This window comes from Caretta caretta, chromosome 20 (assembly GCF_965140235.1).
Source record: "Caretta caretta isolate rCarCar2 chromosome 20, rCarCar1.hap1, whole genome shotgun sequence".
Taxonomy (NCBI): Eukaryota; Metazoa; Chordata; order Testudines; family Cheloniidae; genus Caretta; species Caretta caretta.
Window position 1 is genome coordinate 21,590,682 of NC_134225.1, and position 18,439 is coordinate 21,609,120.

General features: G+C 53.7%; 1 protein-coding gene across 15 annotated transcripts in view; it reads right to left on the bottom strand.

Moving 5' to 3' along the window:
* CACNA1A (calcium voltage-gated channel subunit alpha1 A) overlaps positions 1–18,439 on the bottom strand; it is a 196,745-nt gene that overhangs the window by 32,818 nt on the left and 145,488 nt on the right. For 11 of the 15 annotated variants that reach the window (XM_075121670.1, XM_075121669.1, XM_075121664.1 and 8 more), the window contains 9 exons: positions 17,508–17,672; positions 16,244–16,354; positions 14,640–14,723; positions 7,441–7,557; positions 6,662–6,727; positions 6,303–6,403; positions 5,720–5,870; positions 4,556–4,683; positions 1,008–1,104 (listed from right to left, as the gene is read on the bottom strand). In XM_075121670.1, the coding sequence (XP_074977771.1) occupies positions 1,008–1,104; positions 4,556–4,683; positions 5,720–5,870; positions 6,303–6,403; positions 6,662–6,727; positions 7,441–7,557; positions 14,640–14,723; positions 16,244–16,354; positions 17,508–17,672 (1,020 nt within the window). Of the gene's footprint in view, positions 1–1,007; positions 1,105–2,011; positions 2,109–4,555; positions 4,684–5,719; positions 5,871–6,302; positions 6,404–6,661; positions 6,728–7,440; positions 7,558–14,639; positions 14,724–16,243; positions 16,355–17,507; positions 17,673–18,439 lie in introns of all 15 variants that reach the window. The other 4 variants (XM_075121660.1, XM_075121674.1, XM_075121667.1 and 1 more) reach the window with 3 other exon arrangements.

Sequence of the window (18,439 nt, forward strand, 5' to 3'; positions counted from 1 at the left end):
TGTCTGGTTTCTGTTGCTTGTTCAAAATAACCCAGAGAATGGCACTCTAATGTTGGAATTCGAGGTTCCACAAGGGATGTTATACCACTGTGGCTATGCCAGTAAATGTCTCTGTGTGAACAGACTCTAAATTGGTGCTGAGCTCTTTTGAAAAGTCTGGCCTGTATGTTTATACAGCACCAAGCACAATGGTCCCCGATCTTGACTGTGCTGTCTACAAGCTCCTCTGATGCTAATGAGAGCAACCCTTTAAAATTCACTGCCTTTACTGTTCCCTCCTACCCCAGGACTTGCAATCAGTCCTCACTGATCATTCCATGAAAGGAATGGACCAGATACTCTGAGCCATGGTGCCGCTATCTCACCTGAATCGCCTTTCCTTCCCTGGCCTCCTATGGGATTCTCATCCCAGGCCTGACCTAAAGCACGACAAACTCAGTGGAAAGGCTCCCACTGACTTCAATGGGTTCTAGATCAGGCCCACAAGGGATTTCTGACCCCTGACATCTTCCCACTGTCCAGTTTTGAACTGGAACCTTTCAGTTTCCACCCACCTGTCTCCCACCCATTGAGGAAATCTTTAATGACTGAAAAGTGACAGGTCGATCAGAGCTGTATGGCTCATCCTACAGAGAAAGGTTTGACCGGGTGGGGTGGGGGAATTCAACGTTTTAAAGCAATGTTTCTTCCACTGAATAAAAAAAGGTAGGGAAGAAGGAATCCTTAAAAAGGGGCTTGTAGAGAATTAACATGCACCTTGCACTTCAGTTCTTACCCACCCCAGCTGACTTGCCATAATGGAGTCTCTGAAACATGAAATGCTAACGGACTCAAACGGACACACCGTACTATTTAAGAGATTTGATCAAGGAAAAAAAAACACAAAGAAATGTATAAAAAGATATTGTATAGGCTGATTTTTTTAAAAAAATGTTTTGGTTAAAAAAAAATTAAAAAAAATTAAGTGAATTTGATTTGCATGTTTTTGTCTTTTTAATTTATTCTACCTTATAAGCAACCCGGGGTGGGCATTTCTTCCCTAACCCAAGGGGTGGAGACATATGCCTCAGCATCTCATACATATCCGTGAAAGTCATCCGGCCCCTGGTAGCGGAAAGAAAAAAAAAAGGCACGAAAAAATAGACAAGAGGGAGATGCAAAGAAGAAAAAAAATATTTTAAATCAATTTAAAAAGGACGGGAAAAAAATGGAAGAAAAAATGCAAAGATTACTTCGCTGCTTCTCAGCAGACAGAGTGAGAGCTCACACATCTTTCATTCCTATGTGTAACTAGACAGCTTCCGGGGTGGGGGGAAGGCAACAGTTGATTCAGCAAAGCACTTAAGCTCCCCATCGATCCACTGCCCAATGAAATCAATGGCAGTTTGTCCATTGCCTTCAGGGGGCACTGCGTTCTGCCCTTGCTTAAGAGAAACTGGAGTAGGCACATGCTTAAGTGATTTGCTGGGGTCCTGGAGTCCTTTAGGCAAAATTCCTCCTGGTGTTCTGGGAGGGAGGACTGCAGGATCGGGGCCACCTTTGTAGCGAAGAACAGGAAAGAGAGAGAGAGAGATTTAGCTTAGAGCACGCCTCTTTGCCAATGCTGGAGGGGGGGGGTAAGGTGGTGGACGGGGGGAGGGGAAGGGAAGGGATAAATGGCAGAGGTGTCAATGCAGTTTCCGTCCTCCCCAGATGAAAAAACTCAACGTGCGAAGGGTGGTGGGGGTGTGTGTGTAGAGACACAGTGGTACAAATCCTCAGGGCCTAGCTTCAGCTGACAGCAAGCAGAAAGGGTTCAAAATCACCGATATGCTCCATGCGGTACTGGGCGGACGGCATCCTCGTATGCATTCTGTTTGCTAAGTAGGTGACTGGATTACTTCTTGAAAAGTGCAGGATACCGAGATGTGTGTGTATACATATATATATATATATATGAAATATATATATTAAAGAAACCATAAGCAACATTCATTCCGTTGATGCTAGCAGGTTTTAGTGTAAGTCAAACCTTGCAAGCAACCCTATGAGGGCATTTCTTGCCTAAGCCCAGTGGGGGAGATATAACACGTAATAAACTGTACATATCCTTATAATGAATTCGGCCACTGCAAGAAGAATACAGGGGGTTAGTGCAGATGCTACTACAGGGTGAGAGAAACACACAAACTGTCATGTACACATAGATCACAGCAAGGCTGCCGGGAATGGGCGCCTAGGCCAGCTACAACAATAGTGCCTGGTTTTACCTTAGGGCTGGGGGTTTGGACACGCATTCCTGGGGGCTCCAGCAGGAGCTGAAAGTGCTTGGCCTTTGCAGAGTAGAGGCCTGGTGTTAAAATTGCTACTACTGAGCAGCTGGCAGACCACAGCTGGCTACGATGTCCTGGGAGGTGCATCTGTTATTGGGGAAACTGAGGCATAGAGCTACAGGGTGGGGGAGAGTGACTTTTTCAAGGTCACACAGGGAGCCCTCAGCAGAATTGGCGACAGAACCCAAGAGTCCTGGCTCCCAGCCCCCTCTGCTCTAATCCACTAGACCCCACATCCCATCCCGAGCTGGGGACAGAACCAGGGCTCCAGACTCCCAGCTCTCTTTTCAGATCCATAGGCCTCTCCCAGGGCCTGATGCAAAGCCCAGTGAAGTCAATACAAAGGCTGCCATTGACTCCAGTGGGATTGGGATCAGGACCCGACATTTTGCTTTCTTTTTACTGGGGGAGGGGTGTCACTCATATGCAAAGGACCCTCGTGCCAAGGCGGGGGCAGGGTTGTGTCTACCCCCCAGTGGCACGAGATAGGACTCGGGGGGCCGGTTGGGAGCTCCTCCTGCTGGGCTTGGCAGGGCCTGCCAGGTAGGGTTGGCAGCGTAGACAAACACGTTAAACCTGGAAACAACGGGAGTTTACTAGAAACGGAACAGGGCACAGGGACGACGTGGGACAGCACGATGCCTGGGGTGGCGGCCCCCCAGCACAGAACCAAACACAACGCGCCAGGAATCCTCCGCGAGAGCAGGCTGGCCCCACCCCAGTGCCTCAATGGTGCAGCACCAGCCCAGCCCCAACGCAGTTCCCGGCTCCAGAGGATACACAGGGGCAGAGGAGTCATAATGTCACAGAGCCGGGGTGGGACTACGTCCCCTAGCGGCCTGTGTCTAGCTAGTGGCGTCTCCCTGGCGGCGCTGATTGTGTCATCTAGCCCTGAGAGCGTGGTGTCTCTGAATAGCATATGGGGACTCATCAGGGCGTGGGAGGAAAACAGCCCTGTGTTTTCCATCCAGCCTCTCTTCTGCAAGCTGTTACCCACTTCACAATGTGCATTAATAATGGGACAGCCCGGGGCACCACGGGACATCCCCAGGACGTGGCAGGGACACCCCCAGGGCCCTTCGATTGGCTTGGGAAAGGGGGAGGGTTGGAGAGAATCCAGCTGCAAAAACCTAAAATTGAAAAAGGAAACATTAAACACCAACAAGATCCAAGAGCCTGCGTTTGCAGGGCCCCGTGGGGGACACAGACCCAGCCCAGGAGGGGTGGACGGGCTTTGGGGTCCGCTCTCACTAGCGTACAGCTGGGTTAGTGCTCAGTGGGAACTGGTCCTGTCTTCCCCGAATCCTGGAGAGACTACGTGGGAGGGATTTGCTCTAATCTCTGCACCAGCTGAGCTGTGGAAGCCCTGCCAGCACACCAGAGCAGCACCTGCCCCGGAGAGTTGGCATTCAGCGATGAGAGAGGCCTCCATGTGTCGCCCCTCCTGGCAACCGGAGGAACACAGCCCCCTGCCTGCAGGCCAGAGGACATGATGATCTGTCAGGGGATGGAAGGAGGCAGCCGGGCAGATAACTTACTGTTCTGTGTGACTAACAAGGGCTGCTTCTAGGAGCTTTGTCCATCTTTGTCCAGGAACTAACCAAAGGCAGCAGCTGCCCAGCAAACCAGGGTAGTGACTAGGATCCAACCCCTTCCCCCCTACAGTGCAAAGGGGTCTCGGCCCAGGAGACCCTGGCTAATGGCTCCTTCCCATGGTGCTTGGACCCCAGGGTGCCCTGCACCCCCTTCCCAAAGCCCTGGAAACTTCCAGGTGGGCCTGGAAACTTCAGACCCTACAAGAACCCAGGAATCCGAGCCGATGTCTGCGCTGGATTGTCCAGAGCAGGCCATCTAGCTCAGTATCCCCATGGCACTGAATCAGATCCAAGGCCCACCAAGCCAAGTAACTGCTCATCCCTGGAATAGTGGATTAGAGCAAGGGCATCTGGGTCCAGTATCCACTCCTCGTCCCAAGCTGGGCATGGAATCCAGGAGTCCTGACACCCAGCCCCAGCCAGGCTCTGACAGCTAGACCCCACTCCTCCTTGCCCTGGTTCTTTCTGCTCCTCACCCCCCTTTCCCCAGCCCTCGACAGTCAGTTCTCTGCTGATCAAGGAGGCTTATCTCGGCTCCCCCGGAGACATGGACAAATCCGAGCCCTCCAATATTCCCCTCGAAGGAGGGAGGGGAGCCCTGGCTGCTGGGCGGGGGCAGGAGGTGCGGGATGAGGGTGAGGTCCTTACCAAGCAGCAGGGTCGTACTCTGCCCACACACGCACGTACTCGTCCAGATGGTGGGGCCCCAGGATGGAGGAGTCTCGGGTCAGGTACTCAAAGTTGTCCATGATGACGGCCACAAACAGGTTCAGCATCTGCAGTGGGATGGGTTGGGGCGCGGAGACAGAGGCGTATTGGACAAGTAGTCCAGTGCAGACAAGACCCCAGGGGTCAAATCCCGCAGTCCTTGCCGTGGGCTAGGCTCTGGGCACTCCAGCGCCTCCTCTGTCCATGTGTCTCTCGCTCATGTTTTTGGTCCTTCTCCCACTCCCCAACTTCCCTTTACGCATTCCACTATGCACACACCCGTCATCATACACACGCCAACACACACAGAGGCACGCCAACAAGTGCATCCATGTACACATGCATCAACACATACCAAAATGAATGCACAACCGGCATAAACGTGCAACACACACACACTTCCCACATACACACACCACATCCGTGCATTGCATACATGCAACTCACAAACCATCATAGGCCAATGTGCACATGTGTGTACTCACACAGCACACGCACATGTGTACACACGCCAATGTGTACCCACAGGTACCTACAGATCACACACACGTGTACACACGCCAATGTGTACCCACAGGTACCTACAGATCACACACACGTGTACACACGCCAATGTGTACCCACAGGTACCCACCCATCACACACACGTGTACACACGCCAATGTGTACCCACAGGTACCCACAGATCACACACACGTGTACACACGCCAATGTGCATACACCTGTACTCATACAACACATGCACACGTGTACACACATACCAACGTGCGTACACGTACTCACACATCTGCTAACATGCAAACCCCCCTATACAAGTCACCACACACAACTCGTGCACGCACAGATACACTTGTCAACACAACTGACTCTGGTGCACACAGAGCACAGATTCTCGCCAAGGTGCACACACCTATGAATAGCTCCGACACGCGGCTTTCACACTTGCCAACCCGCACGCACATACACACCTGTCAACGCACACCCAGCTCACACATGCCGCACGTACGCTGCACGCCTGGCCCCACACACGTCAGCACACTCCCAACTCACGCAGCGCACGCGCACCCCTGTGGCTGCTGCCGGCCCGGCTCCCCGCAGACTCACCAGGAAGGAGCAGAAGAAAATGAAGGAGACAAAATAAAAATAGGCGAACTCGTTGCCACACTCATGCTCCTTGATCCCCGAGTTCTCGTCGCAGGGCTTCCCGCTCAGACACGACAGCATGATCTCGTGCCACGCCTCGCCGGTGGCACTCCTGCAGCCGCACAGAGGGGAGAGGGGAAGTGCATTGGGAAGGCAGGGCAGGGGTGGGGGAGCAAACCAGGCAGCTCTGTCCCAGTCCCCTCAGGCACCTGGGTGCCATTAATGATGCTTTGCACTTCTACAGCATCATTCAGCCCCGAGCACTTACAGGGATGGGGCTTACAGTTTATACTCGGATCCCTCACCTGGCACTGAGATGCAGCCACCTCTGGGGCGAAGTGCGGGGGCTGTTTATACTGGGATTCCTTGCCTGGTGCTGAGGTGCAGCCAGCTCTGGGGTGGGGCTTGGGGGGGGCTGATTAACAGCCGGACAACCCACTGCATTAGAGCAAGGTATACGAGGAGGTCAGTTTCCTTGCAGTTGCAGTGGGGATGGGACACGGATCTCTGCTCAGTCCAGCTTCTGCCCGGGGCAGGGTCTCACCTGAACAGAAGCATGAGGGCCTGGAAGAAAGTGCGGAAGTTGTTGTGCTCTGTGATAGCCGAGTCCTCCTCTTCGTCTTCGATGCCAATGTTACCGAACACCTGCAAAGGCAGAGGGCCCTCAGACAGCAATGGGGATGGGGCCTCATCTCTCTCCTGCAGACAGCCTGCTCCAGCACCCAGGTACAGCATGACATGCCGGGCCTGGAGCCCGGCACAGTCCTAACCCCCATGTGTGTGCGGAGGAGTCACTCCCAATCCAAGGCACGAGTGCTCGGATTCCCACGCCCGGTCTCCGCACTGCAAAACGGCCTGTGACAGTGTGTACCGTCCCCCCGAGCTGGCCTGCCTGACACTCACCTGCATGCCGATGATGGCGTAGATGAAGAAGAGCATGGCAATCAGCAGACAGACATAGGGAAGGGCCTAGGGAGAGAAGCAGAGCAGGGCACGTCACTCGCAGGGGGCTTTAAACCTTGCGCCCTGCCAGGCAAATAGCATCCCCCTGTACTGGGCCACGGCAGCTTCTCCATTCAATGCAGCAAAATGCAGCTCACACCCCACATCTGTACCATTGGCTGGCTCGCAGGGAGAGCATGCTGGGAGCTTCTCTCCTCGCCCGTGTCTCCTCCAGCACTCAGCACCTCAAAGGCACCGACGGGGAATGCCACTACAACACCAACCCAATCCACAGCCAACTGAACCCAGAGCAAAGGCTGCCATTGCTTCACCAGGCACCCGCTCAGGGCCAGGGGAGTCAGCGACTGAGGTGGGCATAGCATCTGGATGCCACCCTGCTGAGACACTCTGAGATAGAGAGAGAGAGAGAGAGAGAGAGAGGGTGTATGGGGGTAGATAGATGTGTATGGGGACGGACAGATGGAAGGGTGTGTATGGGATGGCTGGATAGACAGAGTACAAGTGGATGGATGGGTCTATGTGGGGACAGACAGAAAGAGATAGCTAGAGGGGTCTGTATAGGGACAAACAGACGGATATGGAATCAATACATCTTCAGAGCCAAGGTCCAGCCCGCATACGCTAAACCTTGGATCAGTCATTCTAAGAGTCAGTTGCTGGGTTCCTGGCCCCCTGGCCCAACCCCTTCCCCCTTCCCCTCCCTCCCCGTCCCCAGTCACCTTGAAGGACTGGACGAAGGTCCACAGCAGGATGCGGATGGTGTAGCCCTGGCGAAGGAGCTTGATGAGGCGGGTAGCACGGAAGAGCCGCAGGAAGCTCAGGTTGATGAAGTTGTTCTGAGGGGATGAAAGGAAGGAGAGGTGAGCGCTACCTGCGGGCGCAAGAGGGGAGATCCCCACCCCCAGGGGAGACTGCCCTGGACGTGTGCCTGCATCCACGCAGCACCGCAGGGCAGGGCAATAACCCAGGGAAACATCATCTCAATGCAGATGATTAACCCACCAACTCACAACTAAAACGAAATCCACGGAGAACTCAATAAAGTAGTAATAAAATAATAACAACACCATCAATTGTGATCATTATTAGCAATCAACAGCAACTGTTGATAACAACCAATAATAATTATTATTATTCACAATGCTATTAATTAATACCTAATGATAAATAGCAGCAATGCATAATAATATTAATAAATAATAGATAATAAATGATTATAATACATAATGCTATTAATAACTGCTATAAGAGAAATAAATAATGAATAGTATTATTAAACCAATGATATAACCAATAATACTACTGATAAATAATAAATGATATTGCAATGCATATTGATAAAGAATAGTAACAGAACACACAGTACTATTAATATAAACAATACCCAATAGTGATCATTATAATACATAATAAATAAAATAAATAGAATGATTATAATGCATTGGATACTATTAAGAATAAAATGAATATTAATGAATTAATAGTGCTGTTAATAATTTAATAAAAATAGATGATAAATAATATGAATACAAATAATGATAATCAACCAGGACAATGAATGATAACACCATTAACAAATCACAGCATGAAAGCCACCCAGCAATCTCCATCCACCAGCCATCCCTGAAAAAGGGGAAAGGAACATAAAGGAAACTAACAAGCTGGGCTCATCCAATGGGGAACTCAATGGCTATTAGTTAATATCAGGGTTATACTGTAACTATCCCAACAACCAAATGCACTGATATTTTCTGACACAAGCAGGTAGAGCATTGTGGGGTCACATCGCACGTGTACTATGCACACACAACCAGAGAGAATTGAAGCAGGATAAGTGCCGGGGGAGGGGAAGGTGTCTGGGGACTTGCAACATGTTACAGATCGCATGTGATGATTGGGACCTCAAATGCATCTGTCTCTGTGCACCCAACAGCCACGCCGGGATGCTCCCTGGAATGACTTCTTGAGGCTGGCTGCGGGGGCTCAGCCTGCAAGCACGGACGACATTCAGTGGGGTTTTGCTCCAAGGGATGGGGAGGGGAGGGCCAAGAGGCTGGGAGGCGCCACTCGTCCTGTTGGTTTCACGAAGATGCATTTTGGACCCCTCTCCCCCGGGAGGGGATGGCACGTGGCTTCTGGGACTGGGCCGAGCAGTGCGAAGCCTGTGGTAGGCTCTGGAGTTCCCATAGTGCACTGGCTGCTGGAGCTGGGCAATGCGGCCTGGCTTGTTGGGCTGGAGTTCCAGTTAACGGGTGGCATAGGCTGCATGACGCAGCTCCTAGGTTAACCTCAGACCAACAACCTTTGCACCCTTGAGGTCACCCCGTCTTTTCTAAGAGACAAACTCGCTCATGGTACGTGGACTCTGTTCTGGCTGAGATCTGGGGTCTGGTCTGGCAGATCCATTGCAGACCAGGAGTCAGCTGTGAAGTTCTGACCTTGAGCCCAAGGACTCCCCTTCCCTCTGCCAATCAATGCACAAGTCAGCAGTGCGGCTAGGATCCCAGCTCCTCAGGCACAGCACCGATCCAGGGTTCTAATCCCACCCTGGAAATTAAAGGCCTTGGCTCCTACACCCATTGCTGTGTTTCCAGCCTGGATCAGTCTGATCCCTTCTCTCCACATTCAGAGCGGGAGAGGGACAAATGGAGCAGTGGGGCTGTACTGGGTGACCCCCTGGCTTCAGTGGAAGGTACTCAGATACACGAAGTGTCCAGGGGCCTTGCCTTGGTGCTGCCTAATGGGGAATTCTCCCCAGCAGCCAAGAGTGCGGGTGGACTCCCTCGCTGCGGTCTGTGGGAAGCCCAGCCGGGCAAGAAGAAACCCCTTTGTTTCCAGGGAGCAGCTGTGTAGCTGCACAACACTCACCACAGGACGTGTGCAACCGCACAGCAGACATCACAAGACGTATGTGGCCACACAACATGCACCATGACTCATGTACAGTCGCACAACACATGCCACGGGACCCTTGTGTCATCTCAGGACCCAGGCTGTGTGATCCTTGTGCAACAGCCAAACGTGCCAGAAAAAGCTTGTGCAATCGCACAACGTGAGCCACAAGGCTTGTGCCACCACATAACATGCACGACCAGGGCTCCGTACCCAACAAACACCCCACGTGACTCTCATCATTGCACAGAACAGGCCACGTGACTCATACAGAACACAGCCCAGAGACCCTTGAGTAGTTACACAATGCACAGCAGGGAACTTCTGTGTAATTAACACCAGGTCCAAGGGCCTGGCTGTATAATTACACAACAGATACCGTGGAGCTGTTGTGTAACTACACAATATACAACATAGGCCAATGCACCAATCCATGGTTCCCTGTATGTGGGCATTTCTCTCCAGTCCGTTCCCCCCACCCCTGGACATGGGGAGGTCTGCCTGCTCCCTTCCCTAGAGAAGCTGCCCTGGTGTGTGTTCCCAGAAGCTGTGAGCCATCCCTCCAAGGAGTGAGTGTAACATACGGATTCCGGGGAGGGGGGGGAGCATGCGTCAGCACCCTCTGGGGGCGGCGGCACCGATTTATCAGCCTCCCAAACCAACTGAGAAATCAAACAGTGAGGCTCATGCGGGAGCACGGAAGAAAAAGGCCCCCCACCTCTGCAGAGAGAGAGAGAGACAGAGAGAGAGAGAAACGGGGTCAGGGGGAATGGAGTAGGGAGGGGATCTTCCATCGTCCCACCCAGGCAGCTCTTCCAGTATTCTCAGCTCCTTTCTGCCCTCCTCTCCATGCCTTTGCCCCGTTCTCCCCTCTCTTAGATCTTATGTCTGAATGAAGCTACAGGGTCCCTCCCCTTCAGCCCTTGTGCCCTACCCCCTTTGGTTAATCCCAGAGGACGCAAGGCAGAGTTGCTGACCTGGTTTCAAGCTTGCCCCGGACGCTTCCCTCTGGTAGGGCTCAGTCCAGGTCCTGCTGGGATGGGGGGAGGGATCTGTGTCACCCATGGCAAAGATGGCAGCCCCATGCAGTCCCCTCGGCAGAGAGGGGCCTGGGGAGGAGAGAGCAGTGGGGAACAGCAGCAGAAGGGCATGGAGGGAGGGAGAGCATGAGAGGTCTGGAGGCTGGGGAGGGAAACACCTAACAAGGGAAGCGGGCAGCGTGTGCGCGCACGGATCTGCCTGTGAATGTGTGCAAGGTGCGTGGACAGGCAGCAGGGCCTGAACGGGGATGGGTCGGGGGAATAGGTGTGCGTGGGATGTGTGTACACGCCTGGGGGAGGTGTCCACGTGCGATGGATGTGTGTATAGGAGGCCATTTCCTGTGCACATGTGGGGCCCAGACAGGTATATGCCCTTCTTTGCTCCTTTCTGGTTTCCATCTCCCCTGCCCATCCTGCATTGCCTCTCAACCAACAGCGAGGCGGGGAGTGGTCCCTGCAGGTGTCAGCTGCTCTCCAGTGAGGCAGCCTTGCCCTCTTGGTTCCTTCTTCCCTCCAGTGTGCTCGTGATCCCAGCCCCCAACCCTCAGAGGGTCAGCGCCGGGTCCCTGAGAGTCCTCAGCTAGCTGTAGATCTGAGCCAATACCTTGTGCAGAGGGAGAGGTTAGAAGCCTGGGGACCTGCTGTCCCCACTCTGTGCACCCACTGGATCCCTCTATCTGGACATCCACCTGTCCACCTGGGGTCTATCCCTTGGTCCACCCACATCTCTACCTAAGGATCTCTCCGTCTCCCTGAGAATCCAGCCAACCCTTTCTCAGGAGATCAACCCCTGGATCTGGGGAATCTCTCGCCCTCCGACTCAGAGCCAGCCCCCAGTTTGTAACACTGTATCACTCAGCCTACACTAGGCCCTTTGAAGAGAAAGGCACAAGTGCAGAGACTTTTTCTTTTTTGCTGCTTTGTTTCAAAGGGACGTACATCTGGAGGAAAGAAGAAGGGAGAGAGAGCGAGAGAGAGAGGAAGGAAGAAAAGAGAGCAGGTAGCCAGCTAGCTGCAGGCAGCTCCCGTGCAGTAACTTATGCAATGCAGAGATGAGAGAGCGCTCTTAGGCAATGCGTTTAGGCTTCAGAAAGATATTAAACCAACCGGATTCTAGATGTAGATGTTGAGATGAATAGGAGGAGAGGAGTTGGGGGCAGAGGGAGAGATTTGAGGGGGTTGTTTAGTGTCACAGGTTGATTGGCAACCAGCGTAATACACAGAGATGGAGCGACAGATTGGGGACGGGGTGTTTTGTCGTGGGGGTGGGGGTGGGAGGCGGAAGAAGTTCAGAAATATTAGTTGGCATGGATACACAGACCGATTCATAGATGGACACATGGATTTTTCATAGTGCATTTTGATTGGATGACATTTTCAGAGGGTGTCACCCCAAAATAGCACAGTATAAAGAGACAGCATGGAAGGAAGGTAAGACAAGAGAGACAGGCATTATAGAGAGCACACAGCATGAGGCAGGAGACTCCCAGCCCACCCGCACAGGGCAGTGCCAGCACCCAACCCCACTCCCCTGCCTGCTGAGGGGCCGCTCTGATGCAGGGGAGCGAAGGGCAGGGGCTCCCCCCGGTGCTTGGGACCATGCCCTCTGGCGCAGGCCCAAGCATCCAGTCTCCATGGCTTTGCCACCTCAGGCCGAGGTCTTCATCCTCACGGCTCCTCCCTCCCTCGACTCTGGGAGATGGGTCAGGAAACTGAGGCACAGAGAGGGGAAGAGATGCCCCCAAGATCAAACAGCAAGTCAGTGGCAGAGCTGGGACGAGAACCCAGGAGTCCTAGTTCCCAGCCCTGTGCTGCAGGTACTAGCCTCTTCTGCCTTCTCTGGGGCTATCAGCCCTCTGTGTACGGTTCCACTGGGCTGGAGGGTTTCCAGAGGCCAACAGGTTCTAGGTTATTTCTGAAGGAAGGGCCCGCGGGTCATGTTCCCTGTCTCCCCCAGCCCTCCAGAGTTTGCCCTGCCGCAGAGCTCTCCTGCCAGTTCAGGTCTATTGCGTTTGCATGGTACGAGCCATCGAGGGCAAGAGCAGGTAGAGAAGGCAAAGTTGTGCAACGGGCCAGCCCCTGACATAGGCATCACCCCTGGCATGCAATGGCCTGGCAGGGCGAGGAGGGGCCTTCGAAAGGAACTTGTGTGCTGAGCTGGATTGGCAAAGGTCCACCCACCAGCAAACCCCACACCTTGCTGCCAGGTCCTGGCCCCTCGTTCTGCCTGCCTCTGGGATCCCATTGGATGCCTTGAGCAATGCCAGCCCCCGCCTATCCCCAGACCCACAGACCAGGAGAACCCAAACCTCACAAGTGCCAGGAAGCAAAGACCCCATTTTGGTAGAGACGAGCGCGAGGGCAGGCTATGTGGCGGCTGGATATGGGTGGGCAGACAGGTGTGTGAAACGCCAAGGGGAGTGGCTTACACTCCTTTTGCACACCCACTGACTAGTGTGTTTTGCACACTCGGGGTTGGAAGGCAGCTCTCGGAAGATAGTAAGACCCTTTAGAGCAGCTTCACTGAGATCAGTATCTGGGTCTCTGTCACCAGGGGATCCCAGGAGGGATAAGCCTTGCCTGGGGTCGGAGTCAGGACACCTGAGTTCTATTCCCAGTGCTGGGGGTGTGGCCTAGTGTTTACAGCAGGAAGGAAGAGAGGTTTAGGACACCTGGGTTCCCAGCCACTGGGTGGGAGGGAGTGTGTCATAGTGGTTACAGGAGGAGACTGGGAGGGAGGTCTTCTGGGTATTATTCCCAACTCTGCCATTGGCTCTCTCTGTGACCTTGGGTGACTCACTGCCCTGCTCTGTGCCTCAGTTTCCTCATCTGTAAAATGAGGGATAATTATACAGACCCCATCCTGGAGGATTAATTAACACTGGGGGAAGGGCTCTCCAGGCGCTAGTTGGTGGCAGAGATGGAGGAGACCTGCTAGATCATTCAGTTCGTCTCCTCAATCCACCCAGGGCTGCTTCCTGCAGCTCTATACCAGGGCTAGTGCCAGTTAGATCACAGGCATTGCCCCTGCTCCTGTACCCTGCTGCCTCCCACCCCCTACACTGCACTGAATTGCAGATTTCCCTCAAGTTTGCCCAAGGTATTTTCTCCATGACGTTCACTCCACAAACAGGATGATCCCCAGTCACGCCGGGAGAGGTTCCCTTGCCCACTGCCTTGAGTTTGGGCTGGCTGAATTCTCTCCAGGTGGGATTTGAACTCCGCCATTGGCGGCTACCAAGGGGTGAGGGCCTGAGCAGCAGGCTTTCTGCAGAGGGCGATGGCCCAGTTCAAATCCAACTGTCAGTAATGTGTGCGCGCCTGTGTGTGTGTTTCAGGGACTGTTCCCCTGCCTCCTGGGGAACATCCCAGGGCTGCTTTCAGTTTTCTCTGTCTCTGCCTTCCAGGGGCCAGGCTCTGCTCTCAGCTTCACCTGTGCAAATTTGGCATCACTCCAATGAACACTGAAAAGTGACTCTGGATTTATGCCGGCATACTGACGCCCAGTTAAGTGACTCCGGATTTATGTCGGCATGCCCACCCCTAGTGGAGTGACTCCGGATTTATGCCGGTATGCCCACCCCCAGTGGAGTGACTGGGGATATGGCGTGTGAGATCAGAACCTGGCCCTCACTGAATCCCTTTCAGGTGGGTAGGAATGCCCAGCTGGGTTTGGTTTTGACTCCATCTGCCTTGGCTTGGTCCCTCAGCACTTGGGGTTGTCCCCAGAACAAGAATTCTTGGGCCTCCTCATATAGAAACTGCATGGCTCTCTTCTCCTCTGGCTATCTGGGATGACATTGAATGTGGCTGCAACCCAGCTGTCTCCCTTGCCCGGCATCTGTCCTTCCTTGGGGTCAGGCACAATGGGGTAAAAGCCCAGACTGTAGTTCTCATGTCTTGTTCCCTGTGGTGCCCCCCTCTGGCGAGCGTCCCCCTCTGCTTAAGCTAAGGCCATAAGAGAGGAGACGGTGTTTCGAACTTACCCCAAACTCTGTCACTAAGATGTCTGTGATGCTACCCAGAACTGTGACAAAATCAAAGATATTCCAGGCATCACGGAAATAATTCTATAAAGAAAAACAAAAACAAAGGACGAAAAGGAACAGCAACACGGCAGCAAACATTCAACGACATTCACGACGGAAGCAACAGCAACGAGAACAGAGAGTCACCCCCCGACCCCAGCCCCATTTCCTCCCTGCCCCCAGTGCCCTGACGCCGGGAGAGCCCAGGTTACCTTTTCGGTGAGCTCCAATGGATCTGGCAGGCAAGAGGGGAGGGGGTCGAAAGGGTTAATTTAAAGGAGCGGTGGGGGTATTTCTTGGCACCTTGAAATGATCCTGGGGTGGCTGGTGTGACTGGGGCCTGATGCTGATCTCAGTTACCCTGCTGTGTCATTGGTGTAAGGGCCAGACCAAAACTCCACTGAGATCATTGGGAACCTCTCCACTGATTTAAAGGGGCTCTGGATCAGGATCCCACCCATGAGGAAAATCAAACCCAGGATCTCTGGCCCCCAGTATCAACCAGCTAAACCAAGGGGGCCCCCCCTTCCCCTCCAAAACTTTGGAAAGGTGCCCCCACCCTCGGCCCAATAGGAATGGACAGTTAGATGGACATTTAAAATGAAAGAATAAAACACACAGGACCAGAATATGTTACTGTTGCTGGGATCTTCCCAGCCAAGGGACAGAAATGTGTCCTTGGCTGGATTCCCCGAGCAGGAGAAGAAATCACAGCCCTCTCCCACCCCACCAGAGCCACCAGTCCCCGAGCTGTCCATAGCTCTGTGGAGCAAGCCACCAATTGAGAAATGAACCCAGCACGGCAAACACAAGGAATCATGAGAAAACAGCCCAGTTAAAATAAGGGAATGGGGCAGGATCAAAAATCAGCCACATTTTCTGCAGGAGATTCATTCTCTCTCTTCCTTTCTCCATCTGTCAGCGTCTGCTCTCCCTGCCAGACCAGCCTATGCTGCTCCTCAAATCCAGCCTCTTAACCTCCCTGAGCGCCCCTCTCACTGGCTTGGCTCCTGCCTGAACAGAAGCCCAGATCCCTCGTGCAGGATGGAGTGGGTTCCTTGCCCTGAGCACCTGCACCAACGATGGGAGCCTCAAACCCCCAGGGAGCTTCAGCGAGCCATGAATGGAGATTGGACTCCTTCATGTCTCTTGGGGAGACGATGCTAATGGACCTTACTGGTGGGACATTTCTCTTGTAGCCCCTCTTTATTTTGCTCCCTTTAATCCTCATTATAGTTCCCTGAACCACCCAGAACAACCTACCCCATTCCCTGAGCTGGGGTCAGCTTACAAAGTGCTTGGAGATGCCTTCAACAATCACCTCTTAGTTGCCAGTTGCCACCATCCCCAATCACTTGGTGGCAAGGTGTTCTGACACTTGCCTACAGGATGTGTGTGGGGGGGAAGACTGTTAAATCCCCGTCTGGTAAAGGGGTGAGGGTGGGCATGGGGTTGGAAGAACATGTGGGGAATCCCCTCCTGCTGAAGGAGCTGGGTTCTGTCTTTTATTTCCACGGTAACACCCCATGCTCCCTAGCGGAATTGGCTGTGGAGATACTTACCAGCACTCCAAAGGCCATGATCTTCAGCAGACACTCCAGGGAAAATAATGAAGTGAAGACGTGGTTGAACATCTTTAGCACGTCCTCATAAGCAGTTGAGGCCTTATCGAACTAAAGGCAAGAGAAGAGAGAGCAAAAAATCAGCCCCACAGGACAGGACAGGTCCCCAGGCCACAGATCAGCCCCACGGGACGGGCCAGGTCCCCAGGCCACAGATCATAGAATCATAGAATCATAGAATATCAGGGTTGGAAGGGACCCCTGAAGGTCATCTAGTCCAACCCCCTGCTCGAAGCAGGACCAATTCCCAGTTAAATCATCCCAGCCAGGGCTTTGTCAAGCCTGACCTTAAAAACCTCTAAGGAAGGAGATTCCATCACCTCCCTAGGTAACGCATTCCAGTGTTTCACCACCCTCTTAGTGAAAAAGTTTTTCCTAATATCCAATCTAAACCTCCCCCACTGCAGCTTGAGACCATTACTCCTCGTTCTGTCATCTGCTACCATTGAGAACAGTCTAGAGCCATCCTCTTTGGAACCCCCTTTCAGGTAGTTGAAAGCAGCTATCAAATCCCCCCTCATTCTTCTCTTCTGCAGGCTAAACAATCCCAGCTCCCTCAGCCTCTCCTCATAAGTCATGTGTTCTAGACCCCTAATCATTTTTGTTGCCCTTCGCTGGACTCTCTCCAATTTATCCACATCCTTCTTGTAGTGTGGGGCCCAAAACTGGACACAGTACTCCAGATGAGGCCTCACCAATGTCGAATAGAGGGGAATGATCACGTCCCTCGATCTGCCCCACAGGATGGGCCAGGTCCCCAGGCCACAGATCAGCTCCACGGGATGGGCCAGGTCCACAGGCCACAGATCAGCTCCACGGGATGGGCCAGGTCCCCAGGCCACAGATCATCCCCACGGGACGGGCCAGGTCCCCAGGCCACAGATCATCCCCACAGGACGGGACAGGTCCCCAGGCCACAGATCAGCCCCACAGGACGGGCCAGGTCCCCAGGCCACAGATCAGCCCCACGGGATGGGCCGGGTCCCCAGGCCACAGATCAGCCCCACGGGATGGGCCGGGTCCCCAGGCCACAGATCAGCCCCACGGGATGGGCCTGGTCCCCAGATCAGCCCCACGGGATCGGGGCGATGGGGGACATGCCGGCTATGCAGGAGGGGCCTGTGTTTGCTCAGCCAGGCTCGGTACAGCATGGCATCTCACACCCTGGTCAATACTGCCCCAGTCCCACAAGGGGGTCGCTCACCTTCATCATTAAGACAATGGTGTTGAGGGCGATCATGGCCATGATGGTGTACTCGAAGGGCGGCGACACCACGAACTGCCACATGCGGTACTGAAAGCTCTGCTTGTTCTGAGGCATGTGCCGGGTCAGGGGCTTGGCACTGATGGCAAAGTCGATGCAGGCTCTCTGCGGAGAGGACAGACACAGCCGCTAGGGTGGGAGGGGCTCCTGGCCACCGGCGTCAGGATGGGCGCAGGGGGAAGAGGATACAGGGGCAGTCCAGGCCGAGAGACTCTGAACTGGCTTAACCCCATGCGCGAAGGACAGCTCGACCGGCTGCCCTGGTCTAATGCTTCTCCGACCCCTTTGTGGTGGGTCAGAGGACGCTCTCTGGCCCGTGTGAAGCGGGAGATCAGTGCAGATGATCGTAACAGGGCCGGCGTAAATCAGCATTTCTCCCATGAAGTGAATGGAGATTTACACCAGCTGGCGACATGACCCTACGCACTGGTCATCATGGGGACCGTCCCAGCTCTCTCAACTGAAGCCCCCACAGGTTCTTCATGCCACCTGAAAGAGCTCAGAAGCCCCTGGTTTCCTGTGGCCCTTTAGGGAAGCTCCTTGCAAACCACTGGCCTTTCTCCAGTGCCCTCTTCTAAAGCTCACAACTGCTCCATGCCCTGATTCACAGATGCTACAGCCAGAAGGGACCCTGCTGTGACCTTCCTGTCTAACGTGGGCTATCCATATGCAGCTGCTGCAGTTCTCTCTCCCCTCCACTTGCTGTGGATTTGAACCGACAATCTCTAGCACCAGAAGCAGCAGCCAGACCCCTGTCCCACCAGGCCATCTAAACTGGGAAACTGAGGCATGGAGAGGGGAAGAGACTTGCCCAGGGTCACCCAGAACGCTGGGAATAGAGCTTGCTCATTAGAGAGCTTGCAGGGGGGCAA